At 57.6% G+C, this 25941-nt stretch overlaps 3 protein-coding genes across 6 annotated transcripts in view; 2 read left to right on the forward strand and 1 right to left on the reverse strand.

Moving 5' to 3' along the window:
* CDH23 (cadherin related 23) overlaps positions 1-25941 on the reverse strand; it is a 171658-nt gene that overhangs the window by 17739 nt on the left and 127978 nt on the right. Inside the window, exons 27-36 of the mRNA XM_086752377.1 lie at positions 19569-19629; positions 19045-19193; positions 18109-18244; positions 17546-17934; positions 17355-17456; positions 16450-16452; positions 15257-15406; positions 14655-14783; positions 14401-14529; positions 12846-13073 (exon numbers count right to left, since the gene is read on the reverse strand). Of these exons, the coding sequence (XP_086608503.1) occupies positions 12846-13073; positions 14401-14529; positions 14655-14783; positions 15257-15406; positions 16450-16452; positions 17355-17456; positions 17546-17934; positions 18109-18244; positions 19045-19193; positions 19569-19629 (1476 nt within the window). The remainder of the gene's footprint in view (positions 1-12845; positions 13074-14400; positions 14530-14654; positions 14784-15256; positions 15407-16449; positions 16453-17354; positions 17457-17545; positions 17935-18108; positions 18245-19044; positions 19194-19568; positions 19630-25941) is intronic.
* On the forward strand, positions 555-9847 carry VSIR (V-set immunoregulatory receptor). Its single transcript, XM_086752604.1, has 7 exons — positions 555-713; positions 5264-5719; positions 6425-6469; positions 7609-7716; positions 8225-8252; positions 8723-8910; positions 9138-9847. The coding sequence occupies exons 1-7, from the start codon at positions 560-562 to the stop codon at positions 9173-9175; spliced, it is 1017 nt and encodes a 338-aa protein (XP_086608730.1). The 5' UTR covers positions 555-559; the 3' UTR covers positions 9176-9847.
* C7H10orf105 (chromosome 7 C10orf105 homolog) lies at positions 21127-25042 on the forward strand. 4 transcript variants are annotated; one of them, XM_086751984.1, is made up of 3 exons: positions 21127-21307; positions 22016-22283; positions 23858-25042. In XM_086751984.1, exon 3 carries the CDS (start codon positions 23863-23865, stop codon positions 24277-24279), a length of 417 nt encoding a protein of 138 aa, XP_086608110.1. In that variant the 5' UTR covers positions 21127-21307; positions 22016-22283; positions 23858-23862; the 3' UTR covers positions 24280-25042. The 4 variants fall into 4 exon arrangements, with proteins under 4 accessions (XP_086608110.1, XP_086608108.1, XP_086608111.1 ...); XM_086751982.1 differs by having other exon boundaries at positions 22148-22283; XM_086751985.1 differs by lacking the exon at positions 22016-22283.

Genomic DNA, 25941 nt, shown 5'->3' on the forward strand with positions numbered 1-25941 from the left:
CCCGTGTCAATGGGCTGTGGGAGGGGGATGCTTTGCTCCCCGTTTGTTTTTTTTGGAAAGCTGCTCCCTTCCCCAAGCTGGTACCTCTCTGAGCTACCCTTCCCTGCACCTGCCTCCCGTTTATCCCAGGAGAGTTTCTGCCCGCTTAATCCTCACAAACACAGGGGAAAAAAAAATAATTACAAGCAAAAAGCACTTTAATGAAACAAGCTGGAGATTTGTCCTAAGGGATCGGCTCCCGCCGGGGAAGGGATGGGGACCAGCACCCAGCTCCTCCTGGTTGAGCATCCTCCTCAGCTACCTCCCGTACAGGATGGGCTTGCTCTAAGCTAACTCAAAGCTATAAGGGGAAAAAAACCAAAAATACCTCAGAGGCGCTAAAAGGGGTGGGAATGAAGCATCACCCATCTGCAGGGTGCCGGGTTGGGGTGTTGCCGCTCCCCCCGGCCGCCCGCAGCTCCCTGCTGTATCTCACCTCCTGGGGGTGCTCGCAGTTCTCTTCATCGCTGAGTGCAATATCTCAATGAAATTTCCTGTGTGTGTGTGTGTGTGTGTCTGTATGCAAGTCCGGCCGCCGCTGAGGGGCCGCTCAGAGCGTGCGGTTGGCTCGGCGGAGGCGAGTTCCCCCCGGGGTCGGCCCGGGGTTGCGACGGAGGCGATGTCCCCCCGGCCTGGGCTGCTGCTGGCCGCGCTCTGCCTGCTCGCTTCCCACGGTAAGCGCCGGCTTGCTTTCCTCTCCTCCCTACCCCGAGAAACTCTCCTTGCTGGGGCAGCGCGTTCGCCCAGGCTGTACCTCGGCAGAAGGAATTTGGGGCATCTGGGGGGTTATTTACTTTCTGCCCCTAGGATTTCAAAGCGCTGGGGGGGTCAAGCCAGAGTTCTGTGTGATGCTGGTTGTGTCAGGGGGAAGGGGCCAAGGGGGAGCTGCTGTTTTAAAACTCCGAGATTGGGGTTTTTTTTCCCTTCTTCCTTCGCTTTGATCTAACATGCGTGGAAGGAAAGCAGCCACCCCTTGTTCCTGCCAGCTCCCTGCCGAGGATCCCGAGCTGGAAAAACCACCCTGCTCCCGCACGGCGCTTTGCCCCGGAGCTGCGGAGGTCCCCGGCCGCGCAGCCACCCCACGTCAGGGTGAAAGGAGCGTTTCACCAGCCCCAGGGGAGCAGAGAGAGGCGGTTTGTGCCAGCAGGGTCGCGATGCCCTCTCTAACGATGCTCCGCTCCGCTCTAATTGCTGGGACGTGCCTGGCAGCTTCACCGGGTGGGCCGGGACCTCCGTGTGCGGCCGCCGAATTTCCCTTCCCCTGAGCAATCCCTTCCCAGTACTGGAAGCTCGCCGGTCACTCAACAGCGTGGTGGGGAGACGTGCTGCTGACTCTGCACCAGCCCTGGCAGGCAGCGCGTTTCTGTACCAGGGCGCTGGGGCCAGGCAGGCAAACGGGGCGGTGGCATCCACAGCTCGTCTGTGGATGAAGGGTCAGAGAACGAAGCTGGGAAGGACCGCGGTCCCTCCCTGCCCTGCGCAGGCGGGCGATGAGCATCCTTTTGGGCTTGGCTTTTCCCTCTGTCCCGCGACAGCAAAGTGACCGCCTCTAGGATTTCTGTGGGCGCATTCCCCAGGAAGAACCGATGCCCTCCTGCAATGGGGCAGGGGGATCCCTTCTCCTCTCTCCTCTGGGACAGCAAGCCTGGTATGGACTGGAGTGTGCTTTTGCTTCTCATCCGAGCCGCTCAACATCAAGGAGCGATTCCCAGCGTCTCCATGGGGCTTTGGATTATTTAATCTACACGTCTGGGGTGCTGGGACTGAACATCGGGCCTTCCACAACACAACAAGCTTGGACACTGACGTTCAACATGAGCCTGGTGCCAGAGGAACCGAGCTTTGTGCAACCCTGTGCTTGCCAAGACTTTCTGAACCCCCAGCTAATCTTAGCCGAGCTTGATGGAGAAGTAGAGACCTCCAGCTCCTACGTGGTTTGAGGATGCTGGCTCCTCTCCCCTAAGGGATGGCAGCTGAGCTGGGCTTTCTAAAATCGCATTCCAAGCTCAAACCTGGTGTTGTGACCCTGTCCCCAAGCCAGGGTTGTGCTGGACCCTGCGACAGGCGCACCAGCCCTGTGCTGCTCTCCACACCGCCTGGATAACGGGTGCTTCCAGCCGCTGAAAAGTCGTTTGCCTCCTTGAGGTGTGGGAGATGAGGGCCATTAACACAGGCATCTGGCATCTTCAGTAAGTTTTTTTCTCTCTTTCTTCTTCCCTGCTGTAAGTACTTGCGCCGAGGTACGGATGCCCTTGCACATCTCACCCAGCTGATAACTCTGAAGCGTAATGACGGCACAGTGACGATGGGGCTTGCGGCACTTTCATGTGAAACTGTTGCAAAAGCTGCCAGGAGAAGAATTAAAACCAGATTCCTTGCTCCAGGGCTGAGCAGCTGCTCTCTCTCCGGCAGCCGTTCCTCTGCGGCGGGTGAGCCCCTCCAAAGGCTGCAGCCCTCCCACCCACATTTCCCCGGGATGGAAGGAGGTGACATGAAGTGGCAATCAGAGATGTCTACATCAAACATCTGCTTGCCAGAGTGGGGACCAAAGTTAGGAGGAGCAGCCAGGAGAGGCTTTTGCTCACCGACCCAGAATTCGTCACAAAATCCTATTTTATTTGAGCTGTTGGCTGGCAAAGCAACTCAGGCTCCTTGGCATTAGCGCTTTTTTTTACGTTTTGCTTCCTCTGAGAGGAGAGCTCCTGGGTTTCAAGCTAGGCAGTGGTGCCAGCACCGGGGCCGTACCAGCGCTGCACCGGGCTGTGTGGTGCATCGAGGCAACACTGTGGGTTGGAGGTGAAGCCGGGGTGCCAAAGAGGAAGAGGGGTGCTTTTGGCACCCGCTTGAGACCTCCTCTGTCTTTACCAGATGGTGACAAGATGACAGCTCTTGGCTTGACCCTCAATGGGTCTGGCACTCCCTCCAACTCTCGACTGGTGCCGGGCATCTGGCTTCATTTTGGCATTTGCCACTGGCACTGACTTCAAAGGGAATGGTCTGACCGGGATGGGATGGAGCCAAACCTGGGGTCTGGGTATGGAAGCCCATAGCGCCTGGAGGAGATTAAGATCCACAAGATTTAGCGCAAAGACACCGACAGAAGATGTTTCCTCCAGGCACCAGCTGGCATCTACCATGGCTTTAAAGCTTACATGTTGGGGAAGGCCCACCAACCTCCCTGGTGCTGCTATGGGGCACGCCACTCCTCGCCGGCTCTCCTCGCCAGCCGGTTTTCTCCTCCGCTCGCTAGCTTTTGGAAGCCTTCCTTTGCTCGGGAGAAAGAAGGGAAGTGGGTAATGCCGAAAGGCTCCGCACACGTGGTAACCTCTGCTCCTCCCCGCCAGCCGGGCGCTGCTGCCGAAAGCGTGGGCTGCCTTGTTGACTTTCCAGCCAGACGGTTCCCATCAAGCTCCGGAGGTGGAGGCTGGATGGTTTAGCAAGGCAGGGATTTGCCAACTGCGCGGGAATGAGCGAGACGGCCTCGTTTTATTTGAGAGGGGGGGATGTGTGTGGAAAACAAAGACTCCTGCAGATACTTTTGCAAGGTGTTGGAAGCGCAGCTTCCTCCAATAGAGCCCTGGCTTCCCTTCCCCTGGCTCCCGGGGGATCCTCCATGAGAATGGGGCACTTCCCGTCGCGGCAGGTATCGAGAAACACATCTGAGGTGCCTTTTGTCCTCAGCACGCTGGCAAGGAGGTGGGGGACCCGCTCCACCGCATGCCAAAACCCAGCCCCCTCGGCCAAGCATCCCGCCCCCAGCAGCATTGGAGGATGAGGAGCAAGCCCAAGCGAACTCAGGCCATGCAGCCCTCTGTCCCAGAGCATCCCAGGGGATGTACCACCGGCAGGACGCTGAAGAGATTAGCTGGAGCGGTTCGGCAAAGGTCACGCCATCCCCGGCTCCGTGGGACTCCTCGGGGAGGTCCGATGGGGCAGATCTGCCCCCAAACCTCCCTCTCCCTGCAAAGTACCCTTGGAAGCAGGCTGCTGGGGCTCGGGGGCTTGGCAACTGTTCTTACGGGGCTTAGAGATCACCGTCATCCTAAAAGCCATAAAATAACCACGTGGGGTGGAAGGCATGGAGGAGATTTTCACTTTCGCTCTCTCAAGTGGATCCCAGTGGCGGGGTGGTGACGCAGTGACCCTGCCCAGAGGAGGATGCTCTCCGGGTGGCCGGGTGATGGGGAGCCTCTGGCCCAACTGGGTGCCTTGCAGGTGGGCGTGGCGCAACCCCGCCTGTGATCGACGCCCGCTCGATATAGCAAGTGAAAAACCTCAGAGCCCAGCAGCAGCGGAGCTAATGGCACAACAGGATGTTACCAAAATAATGTAACATCTTGTCCTCGTACCCTCCTCTCTGTTGCAAACCAGCTCCAGGAACCTCTTTTTTCTCAATAATTTAAAGAAAATGAACCTAGAATCTCCTTGTGCTTCAGCTTTCAAAAGTGATGTCGGCACTTCTGCAAATGCAAAGCGGCGGCGGGGCCAGAGCACCAAAAACTGGCCTGTCTTTGCTCTTCTCTCTCCCCTTACCCACCAGTACCCTCCGCTGGCCCACTGGGATGGGACGAGTTACGCCGCGGTACGCCCCTCACTCCTGTGCCTCTGCCCGTGTTTTGGAGCTGGCAGCGCTCAGGGATTTCTTTCTGAAAACCGTTTTCATTTTCAGGCAGCTCCTCGCAGTCGGCGTCGGCCGGTTCCCCCTTCTCCTCCCCAGGGGCTGAAAAACAAACTGGGTGGGACCCGCTCCGCACCTGATCTCGGGGGGCACGAGCTCCTCCTAGCTCTTTTCTTGTTATTTTTTTTCTCCTTTTTTCTTTGCAGCCCGCTCAGCAGCTCTTGTGTTTCCTCGTTCGCAAGCTGTACACGGTTCTGGTGCCCCGGGCACTCGGGGCAGACCCCCACCTGCTCCCGGGGCAAAACTTCTGCCTCCCCGCTGCTATTAAAATCCGACGCTCAGCTCCGTTGAAAGCATGCCTTTCCTCCAGGGATTATTTCCAGGATGAAACCGTGCTTCCAGCCCCGCTGGGGTGTTGCACAGGGCTCAGGCCATGCTTCCCATCTCCCTTCCCTTGGGATGCAGGGATCGCTCTCTGTGACCCCCAGCCATCCCTCTGCCAGCATCGGCGGTGGGGGGGGCAGAGACCCCCATTTTTGGTATCAACTCCAGGGTAAACCCAGGGACGTAGGGCCTGACTCAGCCGCTCTGCCTTCTTCCCGGCAGGAGGGCCGGCAGCTTTCCTGATTACCACCCCGTACTCGCTCTACGTCTGTCCCGAGGGCCAGAACGTCACCCTGACCTGCCGCATCAGTGGTCCCCTGGCCGACCGCCACGACCTCATCTACAAAACCTGGTACTTCAGCAGCAACGGCGACCAGAGCTGCTCCGAGAAGAAGCACATCCGCAACGTCACTGAGAAGGAGCTGCACCACGACCTGGGCAGGCACCACGAGCCGCCGGGCAACGGCACCTCAAAATCCCCCCTCGGGGGGCAAGCTGGCCATCACGGAGTGGAGTTTGTCTCCGACCACCATGGCGCCTTTCACATCGTGGTGATGAACTTGACGCTGCGGGACAGCGGGAATTACTGCTGCTATGCCATGGAGGCCAGGCGGGAGCACGGCAAGCCCCACACCCTGCAAGTCACTCACAGCTTCGTGGAGCTGCAGATCCAGCAAGGTGAGGAGGGGGGGAAGAAAGGGGAGCCCCTGCCAGCCCTGTGGTCCATGCCAGGGTGCGTCGGGGGCGAGGTGGTTTTCGGGGGGATGCTGGAGAAGCAGGGTGTGCCGATGCTGAAAGCCCACACCGTGCTGCAAGGGTCAAAGAGCAGCAGATGTTGAAGGGTTGAACTAGAGCCAGGGAGCACTGGAACATTTATTAAAAAAAAAATAGAAAAAAATAAATCAAGAGGCTGGAATGGAATAAAATCCGTGCTACATAGTTTCGCTGATCTTCCTCAACCTCTTTCTGGAAGAGAGGAAAACAAACCTCAACATAAAAGGAGCTGGCGGGCCGTCAGAGCCCGAGCGAGGGCTGCAGGCGTTGCTGGGGACGCAGGGGCTGGAGATAACCTCGGGGCAGCATCCCTGCTCGGGGAGGTACGGACTGGAGGGGACGGCATCTTGGTATCTCCTGCCCTTGATCTGCAGCGCTGGATTGATATTTTTTTATTTTAGACCAAAAAAAAAAAAGAGCTTGTGTCGCCAAGGGATGGGCCCCGCTGCTGTGAGGGGAAAGGGATGTGAGGGCAGGAATCTCGGCGAAAACTTCCCAAGTTTAAACTCCGGCTTTTGGGATGCTCTGGGCTGATTTCCTCAGCGGGAGCTCTGTGGTACCCGGGCAAATCCCCCGACACCTAACGTGCTTCTCTCTTCACCTCCGCAGGCAGAGGGCTTCAGAACTGCACCTTTCACACCACCAGCAGCAAAGGTAAAGGGAAAAAAAAACCCATTCTCCAAGGCACTGCTCGCCGTCCTGGCCCGTGTATTTCCCTAGGGATGGCCCCTTGCTATAAACACACGGGTGCCCAGATGCAACCTCACGGTCGGGTGCCAGAAGGGTGATGTCCTGGACCGTGTCCCCATGGGGTACGTCCCACAGGTACATCTTCAGGCTGAGGAGAGCCTCTTTTGGCCCCTGTTTCCCCATCACCTGGACATCACCGTCCTGAAGCCCATGGGGACCACTCACCCCGTTATAAAGCACCCAAGCCCCACCAAAACACGCCTGGGGATTTAGCGGCTGCTGCTGCGAGCAGGTGGGAAGGGGCAGAAAGGTAAAGAGTTGCTGTCCTGAGCCCGTGCCACCTCGCCGCGAGCAGAGAGGGGAAACCCAAATCTTGCTTGAGCGCTCAGACAACATGAGGCTCCCCGCCGCGTCTAGACGCTGGAGGTGCCCACAGTCCGCTGTGCAGGTGGTTTCTCGGCGGGTCGCTCTGCCTACTCCTGTTTGCCAGCTGCTAAGGGGCCAGATTTGGCTAAAATTTGTTTGCAGCACGGTTGGGGCCAGCCCAGCCATGGGAAAGGGGTCCCTGCTCCTCACGAGTAGTGCTTTCTGTCTCAAACCCTCAGCCTCAAGCGCTGGGACATCCTGTCCTGCCAGGTGAAAAAGAAAAGGGTCGCGTTCTCCTGGGGCACGTTCGTCAGCAGAGGCCTGGGGTAACGAGCCCTTTGATGCCTGAGTGCTTTGAGGCAGCCTGATTTTGACCAGCCGGCCCTGGGTGGGAGTCAGCGCTTTTTGAAATCCCCGAGAGCCTTTCTGCTGACTTCAAAGGGCTTTATCAGGGGCCCTGCTTCTCTCCTCGTATCTAGAAGACTGAAAAAAAAAACCTTGGGTTGTCCTCCAGCCGTGAAGGACTTTGGTCAAGGTCCTCATCCTCAACTGATGCCTCAGAGCTTATCTCCGCAACTGGCAACGCATCCCAGCCCCAATCCCGCTAGGAGCGGGCCGAGAGCCGTGTTGCATCAGGCGTGGGGCAATGTGGGCGTCGCTACAGCGTGAGGAATCCAAGGAAACCCCAGGCCGACCCTCCCTGCCGCCCGCTCCAGCTCTGCCTTCTTCTCTTGCAGATATCACGGCCGCCGCGCTGGCGACGGGCGCCTGCGTTGTGGGCATCCTCTGCCTGCCCCTCATCCTGCTCCTGATTTACAAGCAGCGACAAGCCGTCAGCAGCAGGCGTACGTAACCCTCTGCTCCAGCAGAGCCGTGGTGGCGGTGCGGGCTGGGAGCAAAGCCTTTGGAGAAGTGGGGTTTGGTTTTTTTACAGCAGCAGCAGCCAGGCACGATGCCAGCCCCGGGAAGGGGAACCGTGCTTTAGACATCTGTCCCCAGCCGAAAAGACCAGCCGCATCCATTTTGCCGTGGCCAGCTCCAGTTTTGTGCTGCAAAGCATCACCCGGATGCTATTTAACCCAAAAGGGAAGGCAAAACCCAGGGGTATTTGCGTCTGGGGTGTCTCGGACCAGACTGGGTACAGGTCTGGGCCAAAACCCAGGACGCTCACCACACAGCCATCCAGGTCGCCCAAGTAACGCGGGCTGTGGGATCCGCTGCGGCAAAGGGGATGAGGAAATGAAATAAACGACAGGGTGCTGCCCGGAGAAATGCAGGGGCAGCCAACTGCCCTGGGTTTGATGCCGGGCAGCACGCTGCCGGCTCTCACGCCAACTGTTTTGTCTTTTGCAGGGGCCCATGAGCTCGTCAGGATGGAGAGGTGAGGAAACACGTGTGCCTCCAGCTCCTCTCCAACTTCCTCGCATCCCCCTCTGCCCGCATCCCAGACCCCATGAGGGTTTTGTCCTCTCCTCCTCTCCCCTTGAAGCCAGCGCACATCCTCAGCCTGGCAGAGCAAGGGGGATTCTGCTGGCACCCACGCCCAAGGTCCTGTCCCGTTCTGAGCGGCCGCTGTTTCTCTTCCCTTCCTCTGAGTGGGAAGTGCTTGCTTTCTTTTTGCATCTCCCCGCACCCCAGGAAAGCTCAAAACCACAGTGCTTTTCTTGTGGCTCAGCTTTCCCCCTCGGCGCCGGGCTCAGCCCAGCCTGGACTGGCCATGGCCTGGACCTGCGCTCCCTGCCCCTGCTTGGTTGTTCCCGGCCCCCCAGCCAAAAAAACCCTGAGGATAAAATGGCTCCTGAAATAAAAACTGCAAATCCCCACCCTTCACACCCTTCTCCTCTCCCGCAGCAGCGCCCAGGGCATTGAAAACCCCGTCTTCGAGGCCGTCCCATCGGCCAGCGTGGAGCCGCGGCCCCGACCCCAGCTCTCCTACATGGCCAGCCGGCAGCCCTCCGAATCCGGCCGGCACCTGCTCTCTGAACCTGGCACCCCTTTGTCCCCCCCCGGCCCCGGGGACTGCTTCTTCCCCACGCTGGGTGAGCGACCGGTGATGCTGAGCCCCCGTGGGGACTTTGGGAGGGGGTGGGAAGGAAAGGGGCAGCCAGGGTGGGGGGTGAACGGGAAAAGGGGGTTAAAATATCAGCTGCAAACTGGGACAGGGCTTTGGAGATGGGAAGGACCCCAAAAGAGGAGTTTGGCGGCTTCCTTGCACGTCCCCGCAGCTGCAAGCCAGACTAATACCCCTGCCTCCGCTCTTTTTCAGATCCTGTCCCTGATTCACCAAATTCCTTGAAAGCCTAAAAAAAAAAAATCCTTGGAGGAAACCACATCCCCCAGCCGGGAGAGGCGGGACCTCTGTCACGCCATGCTGGCCCAGCCGAGACCCCCGGGAGGGCAACGATGCCTGAAAAAAAAAAATAAAGCAGTGTGCGGGAGCCCAGCCCTCACCACCCATCCCGGCTCTGCCCCGGGGCTGGAAGTGAACCTCTCTCACCCGGATTTCGGATTTTAATTCCCTATTTCTATGGAGTACCGCTCACGTTGTACTGAAAACCGGGGACGCGGGGACGGAAGGACGACCCGCACCCGCAAACCTCCCCGAGGATTTAACTTATTGCCAGGGGTTTTCAGCTCCGCGACGTCGACCTGCTTCTGCATCTCTGACTGAAGATGCTCGCCGGGAGCGGATGGTAAAGTACTTTATCCACCGCGAGGCAAAACAGGGTCACCAGCCAGCCTTGTGCTACCTTCTTCTTTGCAAAACAGGAAGGGGAGAGGCTCCCTGCCCGCCGACGGGGCCCTCCTTCCCCACCAGCCTTTTGAGACGGCCGCGGACTTGCGAGGCTGCCACCTTTTCAGCTGGACACACGCTGGGAGGAGCCTTAATTTCTGCTGCCATTTTACCCTCGGCTTGGGATCGGGGGAATTTCTCTTTCTGTTTGTTTCATTATCAGTGCTGATTAAAATTAAAAGAAAAAAGGCATGTTGATGGTTTTTGTCTGCTGTTTTTTTTTTTTTCTTAATGCCTGTAAATTAGAAAGTTCATCTGGAGGGTGCTGGAGGATGTTCCCGTGACGTGGCCGAGAGCCCCCGCGCAGAGGCGGAGGGACGGGAGCACGCAGCGGGCGGTGGGAAACGCTCTGGCTGCTTTCCCCGCATCCTCCTTGGGGCCAGCGCAGCCACAGCAGCCGGCCCCGGTGCCACCACCTTCAGCCACTCCGGAGCGACCTGCGATGTCCCGGCGTGGACGCAGGTCCCCTCAGAGCATCCTCTGGCTGGACGCAGCACCCTGGCATCGCTTACCCAAAAGAAGGCTCCAGCGTGACTCAGCCCTCCAGTCTGTTACTTGAAGGGTGTGTTTGTTTTGTTTTGTTTTGTTTTCTTTTGCTTCTGGTTTGGTTGTAAAGTGGGGAAAAAAAATTTGCCACTGGATAAAAATAAACACGAGTCATATCAAAACAGCGGCGGACCTGAGCAATAGCCGTACTGGGTGGCACGCCCGGGCGGAGCATCCCTGGCAGGACATTGAATTTTCACACTGCGTGGTGAGGTTTTTCTCTGTGCCGCAGGAATCCCATTTTTCGGGATGCCCCGTGCCGCAGTGGGCGGGCAGAGGTGAGCTGAGCAGCCACGTTCTCTGCCAGAGGCACTGGTGTGGCACTGCGTGGCATCAGGAGCTGTTTCCCACTTGGAAAGCTCGCCGGAAGGAAAACTAAAGATTTTTAGGGGAAAAGAGGTGATGGCCACCCAACCTTCCACACACGTTGTCCCTGGCACGATGGGTGCTGGCACCCCACAGCTGGCAGAGAAGAGGGCACCTTCAGGCAGGATGCTTTTGGTGGAGGTGAGCCAAGAAGATGCTCGTGCCCTCACGGACCTTGCCAGCTCCCAGCAGCTCTTGCAAGCGCCTGGCTTGGGAGCCGGCGCCCCGTTGCCGGCTGTTTTCCGCCGCATCAGCACCCGGGGCTTTGCTGGCGAGGAGAGCGAGGAGCCGCGGCGCTTTGCCTGAACTCGACTCTGGTTTCGGAGCGGGCGGGCGGGAACAGAAACTGCAGGGGCTGAAGCAGCGGCCCGGGCTGGGGGCGGCTGCGAGATAGGCATCTGGGTGAGGAGGAGAAGCTTCGCTGATCCGCCCTGCCTCACTGCAGCTGCCGCTGCCCGGGTCCGTGGGTGCCAGGAGGAACCCTGCTCCGGCGCGTGCTGCAGCTCCCGTGGGCAAGCGTCCTTCTTCCTGCTGCAGGCAGCATCCCAAAGACCGTGGAGCAGGGCCAGTAAATGCTTTCCTTTTACCCTTTTGCCCCTGCATTTCCAGCTCCCGAGAAGATGGCCAGTCTTCTGCACATCCTTGCTGTCCTGGGTATCGCGGATCACCCTGGGATTTCCAAGTCCTCCCCCAGTTCCATCTTCTCTGCCTCTCCTATACTCAGGAGGCCAAATCTTGAAGCACGTGCGGGACGTGCGAATTGCGAACAATAATCCCCTTTTGGGCATGGTTGCATCAGCTGAGGCTGACTTGTGAAAATGAAGTTTCTTGAGTGACAAACTCCCGACAGGCACAATTTCATCACCCAGGCGTGAGGCCAGCAGCCACCCACTGACACGTGGGACAGCCTTTCACAAGACCTAAGTGTCCTCGAACTCCAAAAAGGGCCGAAACTCTTTTCTCCACTCAGGAATCGGGTCACTGGACGCTTTGTTTCGCGCCAGCATGGTGGGATTTTGACCGTCGCTGCTGGCCTAACTTGCACTGGTGGTCACGCTGCAGGAACCCCGAGGACGAGCAAGGCTGCTGGGACACCATTTTGGCAGCATGAGGAGATAAGCTGTGTCACTTGTCCTCTCTGGCATGGCGAAGGGAAGAGGGCATCGCCATGGCAATGACATTTACCAGCTGGGTGCACAGCGTTCCTCACCACGGCAGCATCAGCGATGCTCCCGGGGTGCTGGGGCGATGCGGACCCATCCGGGTGGAGCCGGCAGCGTGGGGTGCTGCAGTTACATGAAGCTACCTTCTCTCATTTTGGAGAGATTTACCTAGGTTTAAGCCGGCAGCCTGGCTTAAGAAAAATATGATGGTGCAGAGCAGGCGTGTGAACTACCCGGGAGGGAGGAGTTGAGAGCGCAAAGCTTGAAGCGAGAGTCGCAAGCCACAGTTTGCATTAGTGGTTGCAACCCGTTTCCTCAAAATGTAGAGCAGGGCTTTGCAGCGAGAGCTGCGCCGGGAGATGAGAGATACGCGAGAAGATAGCAGGTGGAGGTGGGGGAGAGGAAAGATGGAAGGGTGTCGCGCCTCCCCGTCTCACAGTTTGCACTTGCTTTGTGCATGTGGGCGCTTGCAGACCTCTCTGCAGAGCTGTGGGGTTAGGAAAGGCTTGGGGCTGGGAAATGCCCCAAATATCACTTGCTCCCCAGACCGAAGGATGAGGGATGGCATCTCGTATCAGCCCCAAAACACATGCCCACACCCTGCAACCAACAAGCTGCCCAAAACTCGCATGGTGGCAACCACCATGGCTGCAGAGCTAATTACCAGAGTTCTTTTCGTTTGCAAGCACCAGAGCATCGGTCCACGATGAGCAGCATCCCGAGACCTCTCAGACTCAGAGCGCAAGGAGCCATCAGGCAGGACCATGCCTGCAGCCACCAGCATGCTCGCCTGTCGGGATGCCGGTGGTATTTTTGGCATTTACAGATGGGAGAGAAGCAGTTCAGCACTTCTCCTAAACCCCCTTCAGAGCGGATGCAGCAAGATGGAAAGCACCTGGCATGAGGCGGTCCCGCAGGACCAGGCGTGGAAGGAGTCTCTGATTCACACCAGCAGATTTGGACCCAACCAAAACGGCCGGGCCACCAAAACATGGCGCCCTGTGCCTGTTCCCCCCTTCCCCGCTCGACGCCTCAACGCTAAGCTCGCTCCCGCAGCGCTGCCCAGCTCCATTCTCCCCCTGCAAAGCACGTTTTGGGGGCTCACCGACAGGGAGGGGTTGCCCTCGTCCTCGACGGTGACCACCAGGCTGTAGAAGCTCTGCCGCTCGCGGTCCGGCGGGGAGGGCCGGGTGGCGATCTCACCGGTGACGCGGTCCACGCGGAAGGTCAGGTCCTCGTTCCCGCGGGTGATGTAGTAGGAGAGGACGCTGTTGAGGCCCACGTCCCGGTCGGTGGCGCGTACCTGAGCCACCGCCGTGCCACCGCCGACGTTCTGCAGGGCGTGAGCGGCAGAGACACACGACATAAATCACATGCACCTCCTAGCATATAAAATACACAATTAATAACAGAGCTCTGATATAGAGAGGGTTGTTTTCCAGGCATTGAGGTGCTTGAGGCTCCAAACTCGCTGCCGCAATACCCAGAAGCCAAGGAGGGTTGCTCTCCTTCACCACCTCCTTGGCGACAGACGGCTCTGCCCTTGGCTTGAGCGCTTCCATCATTTTTTGGTTTGAAACCCTGAAATGAAATGTGTTTTCTACGCTAGCTTTTAAAAAGAAACGGAACAAAACAAACAGGCGACATTTGCCATTACGTTGCCCAAGCCAGCTGCCGCTGCACGCCAAAATTGCACCTCTTCTCCCTACGTTGCAGCTTCTCCCATGTGTTGCAACGAGCCGGTTTGATTGCCCGCCGCAGAAAGCCATGCATCAGGTCCTATCTGGGCTGAAAGAACGTAAAACCCAGTGTGTGCGCAAAGGTGAAGGCTGCGGAATGGACTCCGAGCTCGGCTAATTATTTTTGGATAGTCCCATTACGGGGGAAATCAAACCAGAAATTCTGGTCTTCAACCAGCCCTTGAACATGTATTAAATAGATAAGAAAATCCTAACAGGGCAATCACTGTAACGCAAAGCTATTAATCACGAGCGGCACTTCCTCACAGCTAAGTGTCACTGGCTATTACTCGTATTTCATTTTTCATCGTCAAATTGAGAGCCCCCCAGTCCGGGAATTAAACTGTCAGGAAATAAGTTGTCTTTTCTCACGCCTGATTGTGTTTTATTGCTTAATTATCTTGCTCTTGTCGAGCTGCTTCCTGAAAGCAGTTTCTATTCTGCACCGTGCAGCCTCTTGTGTCATTTTGGTGGCATTTCCATGGGTGTGTAGCCAGTTCTTCCTGCTGGTCTCTGCAGCCTCATGGGCTTAAGTTGCCTGCAGAGCTCTCTCCTAGCCCAAAACTAGGAGGCCATCAGAGGTGAGGGCTTGCAAGGGGCCACCAAGCTTCAAATGACCAAAGGTGAGGTTTACAAGGGGCCATCAACCCTCTAATGACCCAAGGTGAGGATTTTGCAAGGTGCCACCAACCCTCTAATGACCCAAGGTGAAGTTTGCAAGGGGCCATCAACCCTCAAATGACCCAAGGTGAGGCTTTTGCAAGGTGCCACCAACCCTCTAATGACCCAAGGTGAGGGCTTGCAAGGGGCCACCAACACTTAAATGACCCAAGGTGAGGTTGGGTCCATTGTCCCCACCTGCCTTGTGGTCAAACCTCACCTTGGGAGGATGGAAGCTGAGGAGCAGGGCTGAGTGCTCACCTCGCTCACGCTCACGTTGTAGCCGAAGGGGCTGTCAATGATGGGGGGGTTGTCATTGACGTCGAGGATGTTCACTCGTAGAGTGTGCTCCTTCCTCCGGGGAGGCACGCCAGCATCTGAGGCTTGGATCTGCAGTTGGGGATGGATTTAAAAAAAAAAAAATGCTGTTTTTAAGCTGACAGACCCAAGAAAACAGCCTCAGTGCTCAAACCAGAAGCAGCCCAACGAGGTAAGCGGGGTGGTTTGGTGCTAACCCGTAAGGTGTAGTGATCCAGCAGCTCCCGGTCCAGTGGCCGTGCCACGAACACCTCGCCATAGGTGTTGTTGGTGGTACGGATCTCAAAAGCCCGCCCAATGTTTCCTGATGTCAGTGAGAACGTCACCTGGAAATATCACGGGGAAAGAAAAACAGGGCAGGAAACATGATGGAGAGAAAGGTGACCCTACAATAATAAATCCAGCATCGCCTCGGGAATGGGGGTGTCTACGTGTGCGTGGGCTTCCTGAAGCCACCCCACAGCAAACACCCATGTGCCAACCCCAGTTTCATCCCAACCCTCCGATGATGCCAACAATTGTTGCTGTCAAGGGCGACGGGAGCTCATTAACGCCTGTCTGCGCGATAAAGAAAATAACGAATGTCGGAGTGCTTCCTGCTTGGCCTGCCAAGGGCTTCGCTGCTGTTCCCCGCGGCGGGGGAGGCCACAGCTGCTTTTCAGATTGCTGGGCTCCTTTTGACACATGTTCCGCAGAGCTCTTTGCCCCGGACAGCCCAAGGACGATGCTTTTCTTCTCCTACCGAAAGGCTACCGCACCTTACGGGCAGGCCCCAAACCCGCTGCGCCGCCCTCCCTACCTGCCCGTTGCTGCCCGCGTCCGGGTCGCGAGCCAGGACCAGGGCCACCCGCTTGCCGACGGCGCTGTCCTCCGCCACGCTGACGGACGAGTCGGAGGTGATGTCGAACTGGGGGCTGTTGTCGTTCTCGTCCAGGACTGTGATGGTCACCTGCAGGCATGGGGCACGGGGCTCAGACAGGGTATGAGCGGGAGCTGGCCCCCCCATCCCCTCAGCACCAACGGCCACGCTGACACCCCCGGCAAAGTCTTCACCCGCTGCACCCGTCCGGGCGTTATCCATCCCAACTGGGAACGGGTGCAGGTATTTCAGCCCAGGAGCTGAAGCCACGTCCCTGCTTGCAGAGGAGGAGGAGGAGGAGGAGGGATGCTTAGAGACTGGAGAAAGAGCACAAGGATGCTGCAGCTCTCAAGTGGTGGATTTTTCTACGGAGCATCCTCCGTTTATTTTATCCTCCAAACAGCGGGGCACGCAGCAACTCGTGCTGCTGCAGGGGTGACCCTTTTCCTGCCGAGCTTTTCACACGCAGCCATTTCATCCCTGCTCACAGCACCAGAGGTTGGGCAGGGTTTGCTTTCAAGCGAAACGGGCACAAAGAAATCACAGCGGAGTGTATTTTACTAAACCGGCGCAAACTGGGCACGGAGAAAACCTAAGATCCCTGCTGGGAAAAGTCACGTGGGCGAGCGAGAGAGCAGGCAGGAGGTGCTCGGAGGGGCAGGCGACTGGGGACCAGGCTACCTCGGCCACAATTAGCCAGAGGAAATGCTCTCATCGTATTTGTAATCAAAGAGATGCCATAGGACACAGAAATGAGAGAGGAAGAGCTTTTCTGTTCCCGGGGCTCTATTTACGGGTGCCCTGAGCCCCCAGGTGCGGCCAGGCTGAATGCGACAACATTCCGGAGGAAGTCGAGCTGTGAGCTGTGCGCCTCGGCGTAATTTGGTTATTGTTGCTGGAGAATTAAAAACAGAGAGCCAGGACAGCCCATTCAGCTCCCGCGATGGATCTGGCAGCTGCTGTCCTGTCCCCAGCGCCAGATCGGGCCGTCAGGATTTCTGCTGGCCGGCACCGTGTCCCAGGAGGTGTCACAGAGGCTGGCGCTGACGGGATGGGGGCTGGAGACCTCTGCCGCGGTCCCTCCCCACAGCTTGATGCCCCCGAGGTGATGCCAGCATGACGGACACGCTTACCTTCTGTTGGAAGACAGCAGAGAGGGAATAGAGAAAACAAAAAAACAAGAGTTAGTGGGGGATGAGGAGATGCAGGCACACGCCGGGGCAGTGGCAGGGGCTGCGGATGCCCCCCTGCAGGGATTTGGAGGCTCCTTCGTTGGTACATCCCCTGTTTTTTCCTAGATCAGCTTGGAGGATTTGCCTCTCTCCCTGGGAGATGCTCAGACAAGAGCCCGGCGGCGTGCAGAGAGCGTGGCCACCGGCACCCATGGGTGGCGACAGGCAGCGCTTGCAGCATCGCTGCCTTTGCCACCCAGCATCCTTTCGAGAGGCAACAGATGCGCCGAGGCAGGAGAGCGCTCGAAACGCAGAGCGCTGCCCATCGCCGTGGGCCAGCCTCCAGTTTCAAACCCCCCGCTCCTCCAGTTGGCCCAAACTGGCAGAATTTGGGTAGCGGCAGCCCGTCCCACAGCACGGGGACCAGGCTGGCCCTGCACCCCGCGTGCCTCCTGCCCCAGCAGAGAAATGCAAATCACCCCCCGACTCGGCTGCCTTTGAAACTGCCAAATATAACCCTCAAACATAAACCACCGTGAGGTATTTCAAGGCCCCCAAATTTACCTCCCTCAAACCTGTTTTAGCTTGGTGAGCGATCTGCAAACTCCACAGCCTGAGGTGGTTTTTTTGGGTTTGTTTTTTTTTTTTTCAGACATCCCACCCTATGACACGCAGAAGCTAAAAGGCACCGCTCCGTGCTTATGCAAACACAGGGTTTCCCTCAAATCAGGGTTTCTAGACCCCAGTGGCAGGAGCAGGGAGGACAACTAGGACGTGATGTCCCATGCCAGAGGAAGAGCGAGGTGACCTGAGGTCAGCTCTGCCCGCACAAAAGGTGGTGAGGAAGTGGGTTAGAAGCTACTCACCACCGTGGAGTCAATCTTTGGTCCTCCATCATCAGCCACCACCGTCAAGGTGTAGAAATCCCCCTTCTCTCGATCCACCTGGCCTTTGACCGTGATCACACCCTGCCAAGGACAAACAGCCACATCAGCCACCAACACCGAAGTCCAGAGCGGCGAACCAAGCCAAGACAGACCGCGCTGCGGCTACTTACAGTGATCCCGTTGATTTTGAAGAGGGAGAGCGCCTGGGCATTGGTGTTGGGGTCGAACTTGTAGGTAATCTGGTTGAGGTTGTCGATGGAGCGGGCCTGGACCCGGAGCACCTCGGAACCCAGGGGGATGTTCTCCATGATCACAGCCTCGTAGCTGCTGTTGGAGAACTGCACGGCTTCGTCCAGCTCGTTTAGCAGGCTGACATACACACTGCAGAATCCCTGGTTGTTGGGGGGCGCCTGGTCTGTGGCAGAGACGTTCATCAGGTAGCTGGTTTTGGTCTCGTAGTCCAGGTACTCGATCGTCGTGATGAGGCCCGTGCTCTCATCGATCTCAAACTTCCCTTCGGCGCCCGACAGGATTTTGTAGTTCACCAGTCCACCGTTCCCTGGGGAAGGAGCAGGAAGCACAGTGCCGGTTGGACCAAGCACCCTGAAGAGGCAGGCACCACCGACGCCAGCCCCGACCACAGAGCAGAGCCCATCCGCGTGGGGATTTCAACCCAGCCAAGCTGGGATGTGTGCAATGGCTGCTTTCACCACTTTCCTCCCCAACTGCCTACCTGTGTCTCGGTCGGTGGCCCGGACCACCGCCACCGAAGTCCCTATCCCCGCGGTCTCCCGCAGCCCCAGGCGGTTGTACTGCCGCTGGGTGAACACCGGAACCTCGTCGTTGACGTCTTCCACGTAGACGATCACCTGTGAAACCCCCCGGAGAAACCATGGTTGAGCCAGATGGGTTTGTGGACCTTTGCCATCTGCTTACGCTTGTGAGGGGAAATACGTCCTTTGTGGCACTCATCTGCCTGCGTATTAATTCCTTCGTGCTTTGGGATCTCCTACTCAAAACCTTGCCATTAGGGACCCGACAACGTAGAAACGCTGACCAACTCGGTGGGAAATTTTGCTCAAAGTTCAGTGGGTCGAGCTGCTCTTTCCCTGGAGAACATCCTTTCTCCTCCTGGTTTTCTGCTCGCTGCTGGTGCCGCAGGCACATCGTGCTCGGCCAGAGCCCACCCCACCAGTGGGTCTAAAAATAGACGCGACCAGAGGGCTGGGTTTGTGGGAAGCGTGGGAAGCTGGTGTGTCACCGCTAAAGGTTATTGCCACTGGGTCCTGGCTTATTTAAATAAACGCCTGGCCAGGAGACACCGTTCCCAACAGGCTGAGGCTCAGATTTTGCATGTGGCAGCTGAGCCACATCTCACCAGGCGAGCGGGACTCCCTGCGACGGCGACTGCCGTACCACTTAGCAGCCTCATTGCAATGACATGTCACAGGAAAAAAGAAAAAAATAAAAAACAAACAACCCCAACAAGCTCTTCTCCACCCACGGGCAGCCCCCAGAGACTTTCCGTCAGCGCTTCCATGTCAGATCTCTCAAACTTCCTGTATATCTGGCAACGATGGCCCTCTGATGAAGCATCCTGGATATTTTGCGTGAACTCTGCCACCGCCCAGCCCCACTGCCCACCCCTCGGCAGCTGCGAGGTCCTCACCCTCACGGAGCTCCTCATGGGTCCCTGCTCCGTGTTGTAGGCCTCCACCTCCAGGACGTGAGAGGAGTTTTGCTCCCTGTCCAGGTGCCGCACGCCTCGCATCACCAGCCCGGTGCTGGGATTGATGCGGAAGTTGTTGTGCTCGTTTCCTGGTGGGGAAGGGGAAAATTGAGATGGATGCTGCCCACCACCGTTGCATTGGTCCTGGTGACACACTGTGCTCTCCCCACATCTGTCTTGGAGGCAGATTATTGAGTAAAACCCAAGCCCCCATCACCTTCAGCTATATCAGGCTCAGCTCAGCAGGGTTTGGCCCTGGTCAAACCAGGAGCTATGATGTCACTGACGGCCATCAACAACAAATCATCCCCCAGCAATTAACCCTAATGCTGAAATTTTACTCTGGAGCGGGGTAAATGTGGACTTCAAAGCACAAAAGGACAGAGAGCGCGACAAGGCTGTACACGTGGCTGGCCAGAGCTTGGCGCAAGCGCACCGACGTCCGAAGGGCCGCCTGGGCTTACCCTTGACGATCCTGTACCACACTCTCCCATTAACGCCTTCATCCGCGTCGGTGGCTTTCACCTTTATGAGAAAAGAAAAAAAAAAAAAAAAAAAAAAAAAAGGGAATGAAGGTGAAGGGTGGAGATTTCCAGGCTGTAACAAATGAGTCCTCGCAAGACCCCTCAGCTGCGATGCTCCGCACAGCCCACGCTGTACACGGAATGAGCCGTCCGCCCCGGGAAACCCAAGGCGCGGGTCCCCTCTGGTGTCGCTGAACAACACTGCAGTGCTTTCCCCGCAAACCCCAGCCGGCAACCCGCTGACCCCGGCAGCTGGGAAGCGGGACCTGGCGAGGGGCAGCGGGCCCTGGCCTTCCTCCCAAAGCTGGCATCGCTCCGCTGCGTCTGCCCTCGGCAGAAACCGCTTCCCGCGAAGCAGCTAAACCACGACCGCAGCGCTGGCCGCTTGTGAATCGCTGGGGCGAGGACGCGGCGAACACCTTCGTCTTTATTCTCTGGCTGCTTCCCCCACCTTCTGGGGCATCTCCTGCCTACAAATATTACCCAGGTGTTTCCTTTTCCCATTTACAGGGTCTTGGCTTTAAAGCCCCGGGCTGGCTCTCACCCACAGCCCCACACAAGGCTTGCAGGAGTCAGAGACGCTCTCCCAAAATGCAGTTCCAAGATGCCTTGACCTGCTTTTCCTCCCTTCCACCAAATAAACCCTCATCAGCAGAAATCTTAAAAACCACTGACTCTGCGCTTGCAAACTATCTGGATTTCCCACTCCTGTGCCACACGTCGGCCAAAACACCGCGCCGGGGCAGCAGCAGCGGGAGGGAAGCCTCAGGGACGAGAGAGAAATCTTTGCAAGTTTTTTTCTGTGCCATTCCCTGCCCCGCTGTGCCTGGGAATATGCATTTGAAGGCGAGGAAAAGGGAAGGCTTTCAACGCGATGAGCAAACTGCAAACACCCCCTCAGCCACCCTTTACCCAGCTCGCCCAAGCATTTGCTGTAGGCAGCTCCGGCACATAAACCAAGTCAGCCCCAAATCCCCAAATCTGGGTTTTATTAAGGAAAAAAAAATAATAGTTTGCATTAAACCAATGCACGCTCCTGCCGCAGCCTGGCACCAGGAGAAAACTCTGCTGCTGCTGCCTTGACGTGCTGAGGTGCCAGCTGAGATGCGGTACTCTGACAGATTGTCCCGAACTTGGGAAAAGGGCTTAACTGGAGTGCCACTGGTGGGAGAAAAGCTCCTTCTGCTGCAGGTCCAAGCCTGCTTTATCCCCCTGCTAAAGAGAGCGGGCTGCAGGCAGAGCCAGCCTTGGAAACACCCCCAGCAACCGGGAAGGGGTCGGAAAAGGAGGAGGAAGCCAGGGGGAATGAAAGGATGGGGGGGGAAAAAAAGCAGGCGGCTTGGCACAGAGTTGCTGGGAAAAGAGGGAGCAGGCGTGTGTAGGGCAGCCCACCACCTCCTGCCCAGCACGGGGGGCTCAGCCCACGACCGTACCATTCAGCCTTCCCGCAGGGAAACACATCCCGGGGGCTGGACCCCTCGTCCCAGTGGGGCAAAGCCCCAGTGGGGGCCCAGGGGTCCCCTTGGCTTTGCACATTTGGGCTGTCCCCAGCCTGGCTGTCGTCTCTCTCCCACCCTCCCTTACCCTCCAAAAGGGAGGAGGGGGCTGGCAGCCGGCAGTGCACGGCGGGAGAGGCGGCGTGCGGGAGGCAAAGCCGGAGCTTGGCCAGCCAGTGAGAGGTAGGGAGCCCAAATCCCCGCGGCAAACCCCCCGTCGGCCCCTCAGGCCAACCGCGAGGGGTGAGCGAGGCAGGCCAGGGACGTGCCACCGTCCCTCGGCCCCACAGCCACCCAGGGAAAGGGCTGTAAACGTGGGGTGGGGAGGGGAGACGCCAACTTTGGGGTGGGTTTGAAGGCAGGCATCCCTCCTCCCTTCCCCATTGCTTTGTCTGTCCCGGCGATGGGAGAGGGGGAAAGTCCTGCGGATGCAGCGGTGATGGGGTACAGCATCACTTCCAGCCCTTTACTTTCAGTACCCGACCATCCCAGTGGGTAAACTGGGTGTTTGGTACCCTCCAGCATCACCTCCTCCTGCAAGCGAGGGGAAAGGCTGAGCGCACTGGGAAAAGCTGGGGAGCTCCAGGAACGCGTCGCTAAGTGAGACAGGGAGGGAAAAGAGAGCTGCTTTTCATCTGAGCTGTGTTACAGGCGTAGGACTGCCTGAAAACAGCTTTTTCTTTGCAGGAGGGTTGAGAAAAGGGAGGGAGAGCGTATGGAAAAACCAGGCAGCTGTGCCAGGCCAGGCAGGCAGCGCCTGGTCCTGGGCCGAAAAATGCTCGCTGTTTTCTGCTCATGAGGAGTCATTTCTTCTCCCTCTCCACCTTCCTCAGGAGCATTTTGCTCTTTGCAATTTCTCTTTTTTCCCCGCTCTGATCCTTAGCTGCCCAGACTTCCCCTGAATCCACAGCTCTGCCAGAGGAGCCGGGTGCGAGGAGGGGATGGATGGGAAGTGAGAGGAGAAGAGAGCGTGGCTGGAAAAACATCAGTGGGATCCCCTCCTGATGTGTGATGCGTTTCTAGGGGACACAGTCTCTAAAAGAAAAAAATCCTACCCGCACCACAAACCGAGCAAAATACAGCTCAAAGAAATTACCCGCGCCTCCCGCCTCGCTCTGAACGAACAACATAATAAGGTTGCCAAGCCAAACCAGGCGTGGTTAGTAAATGCCAGAATTAAGGTACCCCTGGTAACCTCGGCTCGGGCCACCTTGGGTACGCGCAGTGAGCGGCAGCCCTGCCTGCCTGTTTTTCATGGGAGCAGCCTGGCCACGGAGCACAGGGGTCCTTGGGATGGCTGGGGCTGCTCCGCTTCCCAGAGCTGGAGGGGAAGGGGTTGAGCCAGGCGAGGAGAGGCTGCACGATAAACACACGGTTTTGGGGTGAAGAGAGGTGAAAAGATCGCTTTGGAGCTGGATATGAGAGCCCTTGCCCCTGAGCCCGCTTGCAATACGTGCAGGGATTCACTCAACTTAAGGTTTTCTCAGGGATCAATCCATTTATTTTTGCGTTTCCCATTTGCTGAGTGCAGCCCTGGCTCTGACCCACAGAAGTGGCCACATCTCCCCAGAGCCTCTGAGCTCCGACCGTGCCGCTACAGTCCTTGCCCTGAGGTCAGCAACATCGCAGCTTTCAACGCCCAAGCTGAGGTGATGCAAAAATATTTAAGTGCCTCAAACCCCAAACCCAGCTCTAGTGGAAACCTCTGACCCTATTCCCTCCGCGTCCCAGCTCACTGCCTGCAAGGAGCACGGATGCCACAGGAGCAATCCGTCCCCCTCCGGGACCAGGCACGGTCTTGGCAAACCAGAGCTGGGGGCTCTCCTACCCAAGCAGGCACCCACGCACGGAGGGTACGGCTGTGGCACAGACCACCCGAGGTCACGGACTCCTCAACCCCCGAGCACTCGGCCTCGCAGCTCTCGTGGTGTTTGTTTAAGGTTGTTTCCTCCTGCGTCATTTGGACGATGAGCGATGCCCGCCTCTTCTGACGTAGCGTCTTGCTTTCCACTGGGCTCGTCTCATAGTTTCCAATTAGCGATTAAAGATATTTCGCTGGTGTCTTCCTCTCTCCCCCACTTTTTGAATGCTTTGCCGGCAAATGGCTGGCTGCTGCCTACGCAAACCTGCGTGGCTTTGGGACGGCAGCTGCGAGAGCGGACCCAGAGACCCGGCAGTCCCTGTAGCTCCGCCTTTCCCCTCCTAAGCTCTCAATTTTAAGTTGGCTCAATCCAAATCTGTACTTGACAGGAGACTGCCCAGCCATGGACCAGCCTAACAGCTCTCCATCACTCTTCTAACTCCCCCATCTCCGTAGGAAAGTCAGCGCAGTGAAGCTTTACCTCCTGGCTAGAGCACCAAGGGCCGAGCCAAGATGGCAGAGGGTTGGGCACAGCAATATTTCCCCGGCCTTCGCCGCTGAGCTGGCGAGTTGCTGGCCTCAGGCACAGCCCCAGGGTGCGTAGCAGAAAAAAAAAAGCAAAAAGGCATAGAAACTGCTCAGGGGATGCGATTCGGGGGGTCCAACCCAGTGGGGAAAGGAGAGGACAGTGTTCGGTGAGAGCTCTCTTGCCGATGAAGCTTTGGGAAGCGGGTCTGCACCACTGCAGAGCTGGCTCTGCTGACCTTGGACATCAAAGCAAGTAAAAAATCCATCAGGCTGGACAGAGGGTGGCTGTCTGTCCAGCTTCCAGGTGGTAATGACCCTTCTCTGTGTCACCTTGTGCACTGCAGGGAAGATGAGCACAGAGGACGCCGGCAACGGGACCTCTCCCACCCCACCTCTCCTTGGGCTTCTGGTTTCAACCACCAAGCTGCTCCCACCCGTTACTGCATCCCCCGAGAAGGCAGACCCACTGCCCATCATCATCGCGCTTGTCTGCATCTTCCTCCTCCTGGCAACCTTCCTCATCTTTTTCACCCTCTGCAAGCCGGCGGCGCTGGACCAGTCCCTCTCTGGGCCCCGTGAGTTCATGCCCCATCACCCAGCGGACGCCAGCGAGCCCCAGCTGAGGCTCTGGAAGCGACTGGGCTCCCTGCGACACTCCATCAACACCTTCAGGAGGAGTCGGCCGGTGTCCCAGAGCCAGCTCGCCCGCCCCGGGAGCTCCCCTACCAACCACAACTGGGACATCATGGAGTCCACCAAAATGTGATCCTGCTCTGCAGGAATGAGCTCTTTCCCAAGCTTTTCATTTATGCTCAATTATTCTCTCCTCAAGCAGCCCCTGGTACCCCTTCGAGCAGCTCATTTCCAGGCAGCGGCAGATTTTTGGCTATGTCAGCTTCCTGAGTGCTTTCCAGGTTACTGTTTCCAGGCAGGAAAGGTGGAGGCATCCAAACTACACCCGCACGTAGCTATCACCGAAAAAGTATTGCTCTTTAATTTCTTTTGGAAAACGTTGTGCAAGTTGTGAGGCACCTGAATAAACAGCCTGGGTGAGAGCAGAGCAACCTGGCCACCGAACAAACGGCGCCTCAGCAAGAGGCATCCCGGGGCAAACGCGCTCCGCAAAAAGCAACCCTCACCCGAGATCGCCCGCCCCGAGCAGGTGGAGGAAGGCTCGTGCTCCCCACACTCTGCCTGGTCCACAGTCCTGCTCTCCTCCTGCCCGGGGCTGCCTGGGCTTTTGGACGCTGCAGCTGCTCAGTTGGCTCTAAAGATGCTGAATGAGCCGAGGCAAAAACCAGCCCCTGGCCGTTGAAAGCCAGGTCTATCTGCTGATCCGGGCTGGGACAGAGGATGCGGAGGGCTGGATGGGGCTGATGAGGGCAGCGTCTGCAAGATGGGGATGGGGAAATCTTCAGGATCTCTCTTGTTGCCATAGGGATGTAGGGATGAATTTGAGGGGGGAGATGTTTGGTACCCACGGTTCACTTTTAAAGGTGGGAATTAAACTAAACCCAGGCGATTGCTCATTTCCAGCTCCCTCTGATTTTGTTCTGTGGAAAACAAACTTCTCCTGGACAACGCCTCTCCTTTGCCACAGACTGCCAAGGGCATCCCCTGTGTTTGGGTAGCGGGCTCTAAGAAAAGGGATTTGATGTCAGCCTCAGGTTTCCTTCGTTCACAGCCTTTCAATTTGCAAAATCTGCTCCGTTTGAGGAGTCCCATGGAAGGGTTTCTCCCTGCCGGTGCATCTCCCCTGCACACCTCCAGCCCTGGGCACAGGGATTGCAGGCAGGTGCCTGATTCCAGAGCCAGGCGCGGTGCTACGTGCGTCACGTACGCCGTGCCGTGGTGTAACAGGTGACGACGAGCCGCAGGGCCCGTGTTTGGGGACCGGCCGCCCTCCAGCACGACTCCCAGCAAACCTTTTGTTGCAAGAGGCGAAAGGCTCCTTTCTTCTCTCCCGGTGACTTCACCCTGCCTGCAAGAGCCAGGGACAAAGCTGCCCCTTTCCCCGTGCCGGGAGAGGTATTCAAGGCAGGAGGAGCCTTCCCAGGCCCCTCTGCAAAGAGCTTTTTGGTCCCCGCTCCAGAAGAGCCCTGGGTTTGAAGGGATGCTGGAAGCCCTCGGAGGCCGCGTGAATGCCCGCATTCATTCGCCTCTCACTGAGCCATTCAGCTCTGCCCACCGCTCCCTCAAAGAGAAACAAAAATGAAAGCAAAGTCCAGAAATGCTTTTCTCCCTCCATTTTTTTTTCCCCTCCGTTCTCAGAGCATCTCTTTGCAGGCGCTCTTCTCCCTTCCCCCTTGAGATCTCCGCTCTCGGTCCTCCCCTCTCTGCCGGGAGGAGGGGGAAAGCGGGGATGCAGCCAGGCAAAGGCACCTCACCAACACAGGGCTTGGGTTTGCTCCTCTCACCCCCGGCAGAA

The sequence above is a fragment of the Chlamydotis macqueenii genome, chromosome 7 (genome assembly GCF_036417535.1).
Source record: "Chlamydotis macqueenii isolate bChlMac1 chromosome 7, bChlMac1.mat, whole genome shotgun sequence".
Classification (NCBI taxonomy): Eukaryota; Metazoa; Chordata; class Aves; order Otidiformes; family Otididae; genus Chlamydotis; species Chlamydotis macqueenii.